General features: G+C 52.5%; 6 protein-coding genes across 6 annotated transcripts; 5 read left to right on the top strand and 1 right to left on the bottom strand.

Moving 5' to 3' along the window:
- Window positions 1-1,560: 1,560 nt before the first annotated feature.
- QC762_0024830 (uncharacterized protein) lies at window positions 1,561-2,510 on the top strand (the record flags this gene model as incomplete). The annotated part of the gene is made up of 2 exons (XM_062883139.1): window positions 1,561-1,683; window positions 2,352-2,510. The coding sequence occupies 2 exons, from the start codon at window positions 1,561-1,563 to the stop codon at window positions 2,508-2,510; spliced, it is 282 nt and encodes a 93-aa protein (XP_062749972.1).
- A 174-nt stretch (window positions 2,511-2,684) lies between these two features.
- On the top strand, window positions 2,685-4,731 carry HOG1 (MAPK protein hog1; the record flags this gene model as incomplete). Its single annotated transcript, XM_062886814.1, has 7 exons — window positions 2,685-2,740; window positions 2,797-2,844; window positions 2,922-3,095; window positions 3,150-3,606; window positions 3,688-3,766; window positions 3,821-4,004; window positions 4,074-4,731. 7 exons carry the CDS (start codon window positions 2,685-2,687, stop codon window positions 4,147-4,149), a joined length of 1,074 nt encoding a protein of 357 aa, XP_062749971.1. The 3' UTR covers window positions 4,150-4,731.
- Window positions 4,732-5,162: 431 nt separating this feature from the next.
- On the top strand, window positions 5,163-8,635 carry QC762_123920 (uncharacterized protein). Its single transcript, XM_062886813.1, has 3 exons — window positions 5,163-6,689; window positions 6,748-6,960; window positions 7,016-8,635. The coding sequence occupies exons 1-3, from the start codon at window positions 6,057-6,059 to the stop codon at window positions 8,510-8,512; spliced, it is 2,343 nt and encodes a 780-aa protein (XP_062749970.1). The 5' UTR covers window positions 5,163-6,056; the 3' UTR covers window positions 8,513-8,635.
- On the bottom strand, window positions 8,632-10,838 carry QC762_123910 (uncharacterized protein). The gene is made up of 2 exons (XM_062886812.1): window positions 9,449-10,838; window positions 8,632-9,387 (listed from the first exon to the last, which is right to left on the bottom strand). The coding sequence occupies exons 1-2, from the start codon at window positions 9,883-9,885 to the stop codon at window positions 8,958-8,960; spliced, it is 867 nt and encodes a 288-aa protein (XP_062749969.1). The 5' UTR covers window positions 9,886-10,838; the 3' UTR covers window positions 8,632-8,957.
- Window positions 10,460-12,822, top strand: QC762_123900 (uncharacterized protein). Its single transcript, XM_062886811.1, has 2 exons — window positions 10,460-11,514; window positions 11,565-12,822. Exons 1-2 carry the CDS (start codon window positions 11,391-11,393, stop codon window positions 12,551-12,553), a joined length of 1,113 nt encoding a protein of 370 aa, XP_062749968.1. The 5' UTR covers window positions 10,460-11,390; the 3' UTR covers window positions 12,554-12,822.
- Window positions 12,823-13,031: 209 nt separating this feature from the next.
- On the top strand, window positions 13,032-13,691 carry QC762_0024780 (uncharacterized protein; the record flags this gene model as incomplete). Its single annotated transcript, XM_062883138.1, has 2 exons — window positions 13,032-13,069; window positions 13,514-13,691. 2 exons carry the CDS (start codon window positions 13,032-13,034, stop codon window positions 13,689-13,691), a joined length of 216 nt encoding a protein of 71 aa, XP_062749967.1.
- Window positions 13,692-13,723: the final 32 nt, after the last annotated feature.

Genomic DNA, 13,723 nt, shown 5'->3' with positions numbered 1-13,723 from the left:
GGACATCCCATTGTTATCCAGCATGCAGGGTCATTTGATGCCGCGGGTTGTTGAAGTTGTTGGGAGACGGACTGTCCTGGCAGTAGGCCGCTAGCTATCATGACTGTTTCAGAAGACTGCGCATGGTTAGGCTACTCAAGTACATACACCAACAGCCCAAGGATGATGGCGAGGGACATCTCTATCACAAAGAAGCCTCGGGCAGAACAGCAGGTGGAAGGTAGCTCGGGTGCGTGCGGATATACGTCCCGTGGGAATGGTACGAGGGAGAAGCTTATTTTGAAAAGATGAGCTGATCAGTCTCTCTGGCGCCTGCTAAAGCCTCTCGGGAGATATTGCCATGCTTCTGCTTTGCGGTTCCCCTGATGATCATGAGGCATTCTTGGACAACTTGGGGTCTAGATTGTCGAGGGCCGGGAGCTTCACAGGGGGTGAAAAATGCACATCACATCACGGTATGGGGAAGAATGTACCAATGTACTCCGTATTTCGATGGTGTATGGGAATGGCGCACGGGCAATTGTCAGGACCCTGAGAATCCCTAGAAATGACGATGCGGAGGTATGGCTGGGAGAGAGAGAGATAATGACGATGCATTTGCATGGTGTAGTAGTAGTGTGGTTGATACCAAGTGTTTGGCTGTGTTCCCTGTGCCTGAAATGACAGGGTCTTTCTCCAGCATATGTCACTGGACATAGGCATGGGATGCAATTGGGTTTGTTACAGAAAGCACGCACGATGGAACTTGGTACAAGCCGGCCTTCTCCGGAGCGAAATGTCCGACATAGTTGGGTTTGGGGGATGTGTGTGGTTCGGGCAGTTTGCAGCGGCGGTTGTGAAAACGGACCCCGTGATGGGTTTCAAGAAACATGAGAAGACGGACTGCTCAGACCGCCAGATGTCTGCTTCGACGAGCATCGATCGCACGCCAAATTGTTCGATGCCGGGACGAGAACCGGGGACTGTGGAAATCGCAGGATTGGCTGAACAGACATGACCCACAGCCTCTGCGACAAGGGCTGCAACAACCCCACCATGCACCTACGTCATAGTCTTGGCTTCCCCTCCTCGCTGCTGTCTGTTCACCCAACTGTTGTTTTCGATGCCTCGATCACTTTGGGATGGCGCTGCCGGATTGGCGAAACCGTTGAGGCCCATGGGCATACCAATCGGCAGTGTTGGTACAGCACACCCTACAAATCCTCACTTTTCGTGCAGCGCAGGTCGAAGATGGGTATTGCAAGGCATTCGCGCCCAAGGAGCAGTAACTACAAGTGAGGGGCTGATGGAGCTCAGCTCTTTGTAGGGCAGGCAAGGATCACGCTGCCAGGTTCATTGCGGCGTCTGTGGAACAGATAGACACCTTCCATGCAAATCCCAGTCAGGTCGAACGCTGAAGAGATGGGTAAGGTAGTTAGTTGATTACACTGCAAAACATACACTGCTTAGCAGCCAATGCGCCCTAGTGGCTTTACTACTCAGGGACCTCTGGAAGTGATGTGATGAATAGCTGGCGCTCCAATCTGGATGGGTTAGACGGGAAAGTGGGCGTGCCAAAGCATGGAATTTGAGAAGATTCAGATCCATATCCTGTTCTCCCCGTCGCAAGGCCCCGCGTGTCACATCCCGGCCCCATCCATCCACGTCCCTCCGCTGCCATCCCACCTTGCAACCACACCAAGGGTGCCAGCCTGTCTTGTCCTGAATACATGACCATCTACCCCTCCCCCCTCCCCCTGACACCAGAATAATAACTATCGACCATCCTGGACCTATTCTCTCTCTCTCTCTCCTCTCTCCTTTGCACACGAACTTCCGCCTCCACGATCGATCCCAACATTTTGATTTGACTGTGTCGTCGTCGTCTGTCAGGGCGATTATTTGCCTCCTCCCCTTCGTGCAAAAAGACATTTCGCTATTCAGGGCTCGAGACCCCAAATCCGTACGAACAGTCGGAAACTGTCGAGCATCAGGTTGCCAAGCAGGACATTCGTCAGTAATAGTGGTTTTTTGAGCAGCGCATTTCATTCGCTCCATCGACAGAATTTCCGGTTTATTGCCCCCATCCTGAACCAAAACGATCGCAGCGTGCCACACCCAGACCACGCGAATACAAGACTACCAGTTGCCGCGTAACAGCAGAAGCGACCCGGCCTGTCTCGATCAAGAGCTCCGTCAGCTCTCTTTTCTGTTGGAAGTTTCATCATTTTTGCTGGAGACTGCAGGTACGCGCACTGAACCCGCCCACTGAAACCTACCACCAAAGACCCGCCTATTTTTCCTGGCCCTCTTTCCAGCGCAATTCCCTGAAATCCCTCCGGGCGCAGCTAAATTTGTCCTCTGCATTCAAGATACCCAATCCCCGCACCCGACGAAACCGTCAACAGCACAGTGTTCTGCTCGCCCCCCGCCTCACCTACCTAGCGAACAGCCCCGCTGTTCTCTCTTCCTTGGACGACTTCGACCGCACTCGCATTCTTGTCCACAACCGCTTTTGCCCGTCCAAGTAGACGCCGATCGCTTCCCGAACATTCTTCGCTTGCCGGTCGTCTAGAATCTCGCGCAGCGCCCACGATTGTCCACCTCCGGCATCTATTTTCCCCGCCACATTTCCTGCATTGTTGCCGCCACCGCACGCTCGACTCGACTCGACAAACTCGACAACGCAATACAACCCGCCCACCATGGCTGAATTCGTTCGTGCTCAGATTTTTGGGACCACCTTCGAGATTACCTCGAGGTTCGTATGGCTGTGTTCAAAGGATGTTCGAAAAGTGTGCTCTGACGCAGGATTAGGTACTCGGATCTCCAACCTGTTGGAATGGGTGCTTTTGGACTTGTTTGGTACGAATAGCTACTCCCGGCCGATAATAGTTTGTGCTGTTGTCAGCGAGTTGTACTGATGAGGAATGTGCGCATAGCTCCGCCAAAGACCAGCTCACCAGCGCCAATGTCGCCATCAAGAAAATCATGAAGCCCTTCAGCACTCCCGTACTTGCCAAGAGAACATACCGAGAGCTCAAGCTGCTGAAGCACTTGAAGCACGAAAATGTTATCTCCCTCAGTGACATCTTCATCTCTCCGCTGGAAGATATGTAAGTGTAACACCGGGAGCAGCATTATTGGGCTTGGAACTGATTTGCTATCAGCTACTTCGTCACCGAATTGCTCGGCACCGATCTCCATCGCCTCCTCACCTCTAGACCTCTTGAAAAGCAGTTCATCCAGTACTTTTTGTACCAGATCATGCGCGGACTGAAATACGTGCACTCGGCCGGCGTTGTCCATCGCGATTTGAAGCCAAGCAACATTCTGGTCAACGAAAACTGCGATTTGAAGATTTGCGACTTCGGTCTGGCTCGCATTCAAGACCCCCAGATGACGGGTTACGTTTCCACGAGATATTACCGCGCACCCGAAATTATGCTCACGTGGCAAAAGTATGATGTTGAGGTGGATATTTGGAGTGCCGGTTGCATCTTCGCTGAGATGCTTGAGGGCAAGCCCCTTTTCCCTGGAAAGGACCATGTCAACCAGTTCTCCATCATTACTGAACTCTTGGGCACGCCCCCTGATGATGTTATCAACACCATCGCCAGCGAGAACGTACGTGGACCTTATTGCATGCAGCCATACGGGCAGCTGATCTTGAACAAAATGGCCTTAAATGCTGACTGGAGCTATTAGACCCTGAGATTTGTCAAGTCCCTTCCCAAGCGCGAACGACAACCGCTGAAGAACAAATTCAAGAACGCCGATCCTGCTGGTATGTGTTCCCCCCCGCATTGATCTATTAAGCAGGGATACTAACTTGAACTAGCCATCGATCTTTTGGAGCACATGCTCGTGTTCGATCCCAAGAAGCGGATAACGGCCACCGAGGCGTTGTCCCACGAATACCTGGCACCATATCACGATCCTACCGATGAGCCAGTTGCCGAGGAGAAGTTCGACTGGAGCTTCAACGACGCTGATTTGCCAGTTGACACATGGAAGATAATGATGTGAGTTATTCCGATGTCTCAGGTTGGGGATTGGGGACCTGGTTAACTGACGCTATTCGTTAACAACAGGTACTCGGAAATTCTGGACTATCACAACGTCGAGGCCGGCAGTGTTTCCATGGAGGGTCAATTCGCGGGTCAATGAGCTCGGAATCGGGATCCGGCAGGGTGGGTAATACACAGAAGGAGCATCCAGGTGCCGATATGGGTGGTCCTGTGTGATGGTTGCTACCAACTCGACAGCCACGTCTCGTGGGTTATTTTGAGTGCCCTTTTCTTTTCTCGGCGTTTTCACTGAGGAGTCTGTCTCGAGTTGTGACCTGCATGTCTAAAGCAACAAAATGGGCGAGTTTTAATGGGCATGGCATAGGGGCTGCTGGAGAATTCACTTTCGAAAGAAGGTTCAACAGGAAGAACCCGGGAGACCAGTACACGAAAGGAGGGATGGTTCATATCTTTATCTCATTGTTCTTGCTGGATATGGTATAAGGCGCGTGTCTAGATGGATGGGGGTTGTGGGGTTCACATGAGAGGAGCCGAACTTAGCAGATTTTAACGATGATGACCATGATTTCGACTTTGTTGCAACAGCGCAAGTCTGTAACCCATGCCACAGCAGGGATCGTGGGCAAAGAGGCAGTCTTGATCAGTCAGGCAGTCAGTCAGGTAACCTGATTCTACGGGGAAATGAAGATATAGTTCCATTCAAGTTACGCGTGTGTGTGTGTGTGTGTGTGTGTGTGTGTGTCTTGTGCCTATGACTAAGGTATATATTGTTCAATTATGAAACTTCCCAACCTCAACGGCCGGTCCTCCGCAACATATGGGCCCGATCAAGCGGTGACTTGGATCTCTGGTTACTATAGACCAAGAACTGTAGATGTTGTGATCGATCTGTTTGCTCCCTGTCATGCAATGCAGGACACGTCGGCATCGACGGCTTCCACATCCACATGCTGGCTGGGGGGTGTTTTGCTGAGGCCTATACGATTGGTAAAGGACTGCGGGATCAGCTTTGCATATCCAATGCGGGTCAATGTTTGGTATCTAATTTTGGGACTTGATATCGTGCCAGGTGTAACTGCTGGCCAGCGGCTGCATTTATGGGTTATTCGAGATTTCCAGTTTCAATTGACTGTCTCCAACCTCTACGTCTTCATGAACAGTAGTCAGTGTTTCACAACTGACCCTACACATGGTGTACCGGCAGCCTGATCCGACCAGGGCAGATCCCGAGACCCGAGAAGAAGCCCCCTTACATTACACTGCCAGATACTTTTTTCCATTGCCCACGTCACTTGGTAGCCGGCGGCGCCTGCGTCTCAATGGTTGCTGTGATGTTGACCGCCTTATCAACCAGGGCAGCACGGTTCACAGACGGCAAGCCATAGCGAGGAAGCCAGGTTGAAGGACTGTGAATGAACTTACTGGTCATCAAGAAAGTCAAAGCTTATGGTCTGACTCTACATTTCATTTTACTTCACCTGATTCCCTTCATCCCAATTCATCCACATGGACTTCGACTCGCAGGTCTTGGCACGTCGATTCGCATTTGCAGATCCCCATTTTCCAGAGCGCTAAGCCTAAAGGATCACGCTAATCAATAACCGCCCTGCCTGCCGCGGGGAGATTTGATGCGCTGGCAGCGGAGCGGCACTTCAACCTCAACCGCAGCACAGCACGTCACTTTCCTTACAGCTAACAAACCGGGCGAAAATAGTCCACCGATACACGACGACGACGACGGCCCGGGCGAGCACGAGTATCTGATACGCACGCAACACTGTATTTATTACCAGCACAGCCTTGGTGATATTGCATTTTCAGAAATCAGCATAACTGGACAAGGGGTAGAAAGCTCGAAGCCTTGCCCAAGCTGCACCAGCCAATTGCCCCGCCATTCACACTTCTCGGGTCATCCCATACCGTCTTTTTGTCTCTTTCTCTCCTGACCTCGAGCGCAGCTGTCAAGCATCAATTCATGGCAACACCGATTTAATAGCTTTCGGGCAAAGCGTCAACAGCTTTTATCAACAGCGTCATACCGTAATAATGTCGTCCTCTGTCCCTCCCACACCCACCACAGCTGCGAGCGCTAGACCGCATTTCACACCCTTAGTCTGCATAGTCGATTTCCACCATGCTCGCGGCCCCGAAGTCGAAAAATGGTTCGGCGCAGAGCCCGAAGGGTTCGACCCGGCGGTGGAATATGATTGGGGGTTGCTGCCTTTCATGGCCCTCAGCGACGGCGCGCATGCTCTGACTGAGGATTTCTCCTACTTTACGTTATTGAAGCCTGCGGAAGATGGGGGGGCGGGTACCTCGCTGTTTGGGATTTCATGCACTCGCCAGATGGACGCTTCTCTGTTGCTCAATAGACCGGCCGAGGTGACGAGATCGACGGTACAAAAAGCCGTGGTCGTGATTGCAGACAGCCCACAGTACTTTGGCATGCTTAGGGAGAGGCTGAGCGTGGTCACCAAGGCGTGGTTTGCGCAGCGGGAGTTTACAGATGTGGAGATTCTGAAAAGGTTCCAGGAGAGCTTGGCTGATGAGAAGGAAAGGGGGATGATGAACGAGGATGAGGACAGAGACCAATATCTTGGACTGAGTCTGAGGGAGCTTGTGAGGGAGTTTAAATGGCAGACATTGGTGCTGTTGAAGTGCTGTTTGTTGCAGCCAAAGGTGTGTATTCTCGGTTTTCAACACTTGGGGTTCGTTGCGTTGACAGTGGGCTGGTTAGATGCTGTTCTTTGGAACAAGATGTGAGAGGCTTTGCCTAACTCAGTTTTCACTGGTATCATTGATCCCAGGATTGCTGCGCAACCTGCAGGACTCTGCGGGACCAGAGTTGAACAACTACGAGCAGAACCTCCAGCAGCCAACAAGCCTGAGGACTAGCGACCGGAATTCCCTGCTGGCATATATGGGGTTGCCTTTGCAGATTTTCCCAAAGGTATGTCAATGAGAATCCTGGCGCAAATACGATTGATGACTTACACAGAGTACAGGGCAGCTTGTTTGGACCATACACCCCCTTGCAACAGCTCGACATTCTGGCAGACTTTGGAACGAAATCGTATATAGTGGGCAGTACGAATTCGTTACTTTTACAGCAGAAAGATCGGTATAGCGACATTCTCATTAACCTCGACGAGGGCACCATCAACATTACGTCCACTTCGTTGAAGGCGGCTCTTCAGCTCTCCACCCCAGACCGCCGCTGGATTGACTTTATAACCCAAAACGTCAATGATACCTGGGACGAGGCAAACCCCGGCCGTCCGAAAACTATGGGTTATGTTGGCAGCGAGGAATTCATCCGCGTCCAGTTCGAGGAGTACTTACTTTCTTTGATATCGTCTGTCAAGTATCACAACCACCTCGCAAAGCATGCCAACAACCCCCGGATGTTGCTCCCTTATATTGAAGGCGATCCTTCCACCGACTTCGGCTCTGATTTCGTCGAAGCGTGGTCAAAGACGGAGAACTACCGAATTTGGAATTCGCACACTGATTCACATCTGTTTGATATTGTCGAACCAAAACATCCCTGCGCTGGAGGCTTGACCATCGAGGACGTTCAGAGGAGGATAACGCAGCAGGTACAGGATATGCATTGGGATGAGAAACTCGCGCAGGGGAAGGAGGCCCTAGGACGGAACTTGGCGGCTGGAAAGGAGAAGGCCAGCAACATCTTTAATAAATTGTATGCGGACATGGAGGCAATCAGGGAAGCCCAGCGAAAGAAGGCCGAGGAAGCCAGAATTGAGCAAGAGAAGGCAGCTTCTCAGCAGCAAGCCGAAAACAGAGGGGGTTCTCCTGACTCGACAGCTTCCAAAACAACACAGAACTCACAGGCCGCTGCGCAATCAGTAGGCGGCAAAGCGGGTGCGTTTGTCAACAGCTGGGCTACTTGGGCAGGGGAGAAGAGGCGGAAGGCTTGGGGCGGCGGCAGTTCAACACCTCCTACCCCCACCACTGCCAGTCCTCCCGAGAGTAGCAACGGCGGCGGAGGCGGCTGGACCTCGGGCTGGGTGAAGAACAAGAACAGGCAATCACAGATGAGCACAAGGAGTGCGACCTCTGTCGACGGTATGCTTGAGAAGGTGACCAAGACTGAAGCGAGAAGCCCCACGCATAGTCGACTACCGGAGGAGAAGCAGCCGCTGGCTGCGGCCGGGAATAGAGGTTCGGTGGCCGGCTCGTCTATCAGCGGGGAGAGCTTGTTTGACTCACCTGTCACAACCCGACAATCCAGACCGCTATCGCAGGAGAGCGTAATTCTGGAAGATCAGGAACCAGGAGGGATCGATGGTGTTGTGTCATCGTCAGTCTCTGAGGAGAAGAAGTCAGGACCTATGAACGGAAATGGACCACTAGTGGTCAAGGTTGCCAAAGACGAGGGTAGTGATGATGAGGGGATCCAGGAAGCTCAGAAAACACCGCTTCCGTCGAGGGTGGCGGCGGACGAGGCAGCCAAGGCCCAATCTGCGTGGGAAAGATGAAACTTGAAGAGATGAAGGGAAATGAATTGGAAAGGAAGGAGTATCAGAGTTCTGTAGCCATAGCCTTGGATGAACAGTCCCCTTGGAATGAATGGAATACTTAATACTTTGTTTAATAACGGCATACTTGCTTGGCGCTCCTTTACAAATTTGCTCCTCAATGATGTATAATTATGGCTGAAGTATCCCACTCGGCTGCTTAGGCTTCTAGACAGCACTTCTACAGTCCCAAGGCTTTGTTCCAACACTCATGTACTGGCATAGAGTCGAGTTGAGTGGGTATCGTGTATTCGTCGAACGCCTGCTTCTGAACCATGCATGCCCTGCTCTATCTCCCATGCACCAGTGCTATTCGCTGCGTGAAGAAAAGTAGTAAATACAATAGCATACAGCCATTATCAACATTGACACTCGTCGCCCTTCCAGAATGTCTCGTCAAACCATGTCATTGCGTCTTTTTCTCATTGCCGCCCCTTGAATTTTCCTCGGCAATGTCCTCCTTGCTGAGCTGAACCGCCGTTTCCACCTGCCAGATGGCCCTCTCCAATTCGATTTCCAACTGCGGTAGGTCCAACGCTTGGGTCATCTTCCGCCCGTTGGCCTGATTCAGCAGCATGGTCTCCCCCTCTGGATGAGGATTCTCAGGCCCTGGGACCTTCTCGTTACCGAGCAGTTCCGCGTTCGGGCTGGTGGTTGGCTCTGGCGTGGACGGCAGCGGCTGCTCTTGACCGGCATATACAGCGTCCACCACGGGGGATGGGGTGTAGGTTAGGAGGTTATTTTTGAGTAGGAACTGGATGTGCTTCCCTCCTGCGTAGGCACGCCAGTGAGACCAGGCACGGTAGACGAGATAGAAAAAGGGAAGGTTGGGGATTCTGAATTCACGGTTGTCAGCAGGCCAAAACAAAACCCTGGTGAATTGGGGCGTACACGTACACGGGGAGCAGCCCAATGGGTATCGTGACGGGCATGCCAACAAAACACCACGCCAACCTCTGCTTGTGCAAGCTTTCCCTCTCGGTGGCCAAGGCCTCCAGGATCTTGGAGACTTTCCCCAGGGGCAACAGGCTCTTCGGATACACCACCTCGACCTTCTCATCGCCCCGCAGCTCGACCTGCTTCCTGCGCTGGGAGAGCGGGGGCACCGACTTGAGACCCCATTCCTCGTAGGGGATCCGGCGGAGCGCGTAGTTGCCGTAGCTGACGACCTTCTTTTGCCAGCCCTTCTCTTTCTGCTCCCAGTCGGACCATGTGCGCGCCGCTTTGCCCTGGAGCCAATCCCCCCACGTCTGCTTCTGTGTTGCGGGCGCGTCTAGCTTTTGGCAGTAAAGCAGCGTCCGTCTCGTGGAGATGGGCAAGAGGTAAAGACGCATCGTAGCGTCCTGCCGTAGTTTGGTGGGTGTCCCTTGTCAAGAGTGTTGCGCGCGGGAGAAAAAAAAATGTTGCTGTTGCCCTGGGTTGCCTCTGAAAGGAAATTCGTTCGTCCCGAAGCACCCGCTCCGTCTTTTGTAAAATCCTGTGCTGCGTAAAGGCGAAAAATAAGAAAGAAGCGAATGGGCTTTTGTATGGGATTTTTTTGCTCCTTCTCAAATCCAGAATCCGAGCCAGCGGCCGCCCATGGTCAATCTCAGTTTTGTTGAGTTTGTTGTCGCAAGGCCTCTTGGAGGTGGCAAGTCGACAGGCTGACCGCGTACTCTCCCTAGTGTACGGAGCTGGAGCTGGTGCTGGAGCTGGGTTTGACGATTTCTTCAACAATTTTGTGCTCTTCTATGCTGACTGGGGTACTTTGAAGCTTCTCGTGGGCTAGAAGGGGCAGTGACGCAGTTCCTTGTGATGTAGGGAGCTCCCATTGGATGACGTTACACCAGCTAGTGGGCCAGCCCGCTTGCACGAGCAGTGGAGTTCCAGTCCCCGTCATTGATTAAGCATCCGAATCCTTGTTGGCGAGCCAGACCCTTTGGGATAACGCGACGGGACTGTGGGAGGCGAATTGCTTGCGTTGCCGTTACTGGAGGCCTGCCAAGGGGTTCCAATTATGGCTCTCAGGTACAAAAGGACTTGGATCTCTCTCAAACCTTGTAGAGACGGTTTGCGGCTCTTGACAGCGTTATGAACATTGCGAGCTTGCCGCTGCCTGGCTCTGATGTCCGACTGTGAGCTTTTGATTAGAGACTCCACTTACTGTCCTGATGCAGCGGCACTCGCCCAACCACACATTGTTTCTGAGATACCAATTGCCTTGAGGTGGACGTGGGCTACATACATATTGAAACCTGACTCCAGTGTGCTGTAGTATTATTGGTCAAGGTTCTCCCATACTGGCGATTTCATCATGTACCCTAGACTATCTGCTGAAGAAAGGGTATCAGATATCTTCACACTGTCGTCATAGCTTCCATCCGGCTTGTGTTTGCAGCTGAGTGGAGTGAAGAGGTCATGCGGCCCGTGCCAGCAGGGATAACAGCGAGCGCGGTGCTACCCAAACTTGCAAAACAGCCCACAGCCGCCAAGTCCCCTAATACCAGCCAGCGCTTCCAAGCCAGTGCTCAGCGGCACAAAAACAGACACAGACCCTCCAGGCCAACCACGGCGCATGTTACAATCAGATGGTCTTGACGAACTCGACCTCGCAGGAGAAGCAACATGTGTCGTGTGTTTAAGTAAAACACTATCGAATGCTCCGCCGTCATCGCCGAGTTGACCATGCGCTGGCAATTCTGGAATATCGATCGCTTTTCTGCATGCTCGCCAGCAATCTCGACCGCCCGATCGCTTTGATTGAATGACTTCGCTCGCTGGATGTTGTTTCATCCCCACTTGTTGACGCCCCTCTAGATCGACGGCAGAGTTGAATAGCCTCTGCTCGATTGTTTTGATAATGGCATCTGCGGGCCTCCCGCGCTCCAGTTCCAATGTTTCTGAACCTCGCGCTTCCCTCAGGTCGCGAAGCAGCGTTGCCGCTTCAAACACCACTCGACACCATACACCGCGATCCCTGCCACGTATGTTTCCTTTATCAATGCCAGCCCATGAATTACCTGACACTTTCCAGCATGGATAGACTCCTACGAAGCACGGTACGGGTCGCCGACCGAAGACCAGCTCCGCGCACTTGACTGCCCCCCTCCCCGGGCCGCGCACTCTCACCACAATCATTCCCCCAGCCAGCCCCAACGACGGATCTCCAAAGATGGCTACGTGTACGATTTTGGAGGCGTGTTACCTACCGGTGAGGCACCGAGGACCTCGCGAGCAAGGTTACGAAAATTCATTTTGCGCAAAGATGCTGCGGAGCGAGGGAGGAAATGGGACCACTTGCGCTCAGCCGAGCCTGTGATTGTGCCTCGATATAGCCGGGCAACACCCAACTCACCATGGCGAAGCTATCTGCAATCCTCTCGATACGGCCATCTTCCAGGGGAACATGCTCAGATCGTTGACCCCGAGGTGCTTAAAGAGCTCCAGCCCAGCTTCGATAACCCCATTGAGCCGCCACGACTTCTCGACTCAGCCGGAAACCGGTCCGCAAGGAACAAACTGCTCTACAAGAGAGCTTGGCGGGTCATCTTACAACACCCATTGGTGCCTTTGGCTTTCCGCCTTACGGTTCTCCTCACCTCCATAGTGGCTCTCGCCCTCTCAGCCAAGATCTTCCAAATAGAAAACGGCGAGACGGAAACAAACACTTCGGAACGGACACAGTCCATTGTCGCTATCGTGGTAGATACGGTAGCGGTCCCCTATATCGGCTACATGACATGGGATGAATACACTGGCAAGCCCTTGGGACTGCGGCCAGCCACACAGAAGATTTCGCTTGTCCTGATGGACTTGTTTTTCATTATATTCAAATCCGCAAGCACAACACTGGCCTTCGAGGCCCTCGTCTTTCACAACTCTTTGGACCGTCAGGTGAGCCAATACAGTCAAGCGTTGGCTGCGTTTCAGACCGTCGGTTTGATATCATGGAGCTTCACTTTCACCGTGAACGTATTCCGCCTCGTACAGAAGCTGGGAGGGGGCGAAGACGAACGTAGATAGGGATCTGGGATGAGCGAGCTCCTCAGATGGCGAGGGGCAAGATTCGGATCATGGAGCGAGATTTTTCCAAGTTAAGGGTGTAGAGTGGGAATGTGGGGGCTGGGTTTGGGCGGGAAAGGTTTCTCTTCTCTTTTCTTTCTTTTTTTTTTCTTGGGAAGAGTAGCAGTATACCCTCAGCGTTCGACACGGGATCGGACAACATAATCTACTTTCTAGAATATTGTCGAGTCTTGGATGAGATTGAATGGTAGCGGAATCGTCAAAACAGCTGTTCTGTGTTGTTCCAAGTTGTTTTCTGACTCTTGCCTGGTGTGCCTACCGTTGTCCGTGCGCTTGCTGACGCCTACCGTTTATCAGCCCTGGTTGGGACTGTGCCTTCGTGATTAGGATTGGATAGTTTCGTGCAGGACAGACCGAGGTGGATGGTGAACCTTGAGTTTCCTGCCTGAAGTGCCATGCCGTTGACAGAAAAGCCAGCATGCTGGGCGATGACAACGCCGTTTTTCTGCCTAGCAGGTACCTGGAGTCATGAAACAGAGATATATCTATAAAATGCTGCAAGTAGTCTGCTCTGGGTACCTTGGGAGTTTATACAGCAATCTGATATGTCTGCACCTAGAGTGTCCAGTATGCTGAACCTACTAATTTGTAGCACTTTTTGACGTGTAAGGTGATGCTGGCACGAACGCCAACGCCACCAAAGGTTGCCAACAACCTGGAGCCTCGTTGATCTTTGGGAGCAAATGGTGGAGACTTTTTTGTAGTCCCCTTCACATTTTGCAGAAAATCAGACTATTCACCAATTTTCAGAGAACTCAACTCTCGCAGAAGTTCTTGCGCTGCCCACCTTACGACTGACAGTAAATCTATTCCCCGCCACGCCCACTGCACCTCTGGCTGCCCCACACCCGATTTGGCCTTTCAGGTAGCGGCTGCCTGGCACCAACTGACGTCCACCAGGCCAGGACCCGGCAGAATCTCGACCAGACATACCGAAGGCCTCACTTGCGAACGAAGCCCTCTATCTGCGAATCATCAGTTTGCACCGGCGAACCGACGGCATCCTTCTTTTATTCCTGGGCTTCCCCCCGATCCAGAGCGCACCTGCCCGCCGCGACAACCCTGTCCTGCCGTTTGAACCAGAGCCCTTGCTCGTCCTTCCTGGGCTGT

Source organism: Podospora pseudocomata (assembly GCF_035222375.1).
Source record: "Podospora pseudocomata strain CBS 415.72m chromosome 1 map unlocalized CBS415.72m_1, whole genome shotgun sequence".
In the NCBI taxonomy this organism is placed as follows: Eukaryota; Fungi; Ascomycota; class Sordariomycetes; order Sordariales; family Podosporaceae; genus Podospora; species Podospora pseudocomata.
The sequence above is the reverse complement of the archived record's forward strand: the minus strand, read 5'-3'. Positions and strand labels throughout refer to the sequence as shown.

What these genes read in the sequence shown, in the direction of transcription:
- QC762_123910 (XM_062886812.1), bottom strand. Translation starts at nt 9,885, where the DNA reads ATGCGTCTTTACCTCTTGCCCATCTCCACGAGACGGACGCTGCTTTAC. An exon ending in CCCATTGGGCTGCTCCCCGT is followed by an intron (nt 9,388 to 9,448) that starts GTACGTGTACGC and finishes CCGTGAATTCAG; the next exon opens with AATCCCCAACCTTCCCTTTT.
- QC762_123920 (XM_062886813.1), top strand. Translation starts at nt 6,057, where the DNA reads ATGTCGTCCTCTGTCCCTCCCACACCCACCACAGCTGCGAGCGCTAGA. An exon ending in GCTGTTTGTTGCAGCCAAAG is followed by an intron (nt 6,690 to 6,747) that starts GTGTGTATTCTC and finishes TGGGCTGGTTAG; the next exon opens with ATGCTGTTCTTTGGAACAAG. An exon ending in CTTTGCAGATTTTCCCAAAG is followed by an intron (nt 6,961 to 7,015) that starts GTATGTCAATGA and finishes CACAGAGTACAG; the next exon opens with GGCAGCTTGTTTGGACCATA.
- QC762_123900 (XM_062886811.1), top strand. Translation starts at nt 11,391, where the DNA reads ATGGCATCTGCGGGCCTCCCGCGCTCCAGTTCCAATGTTTCTGAACCT. An exon ending in TACACCGCGATCCCTGCCAC is followed by an intron (nt 11,515 to 11,564) that starts GTATGTTTCCTT and finishes GACACTTTCCAG; the next exon opens with CATGGATAGACTCCTACGAA.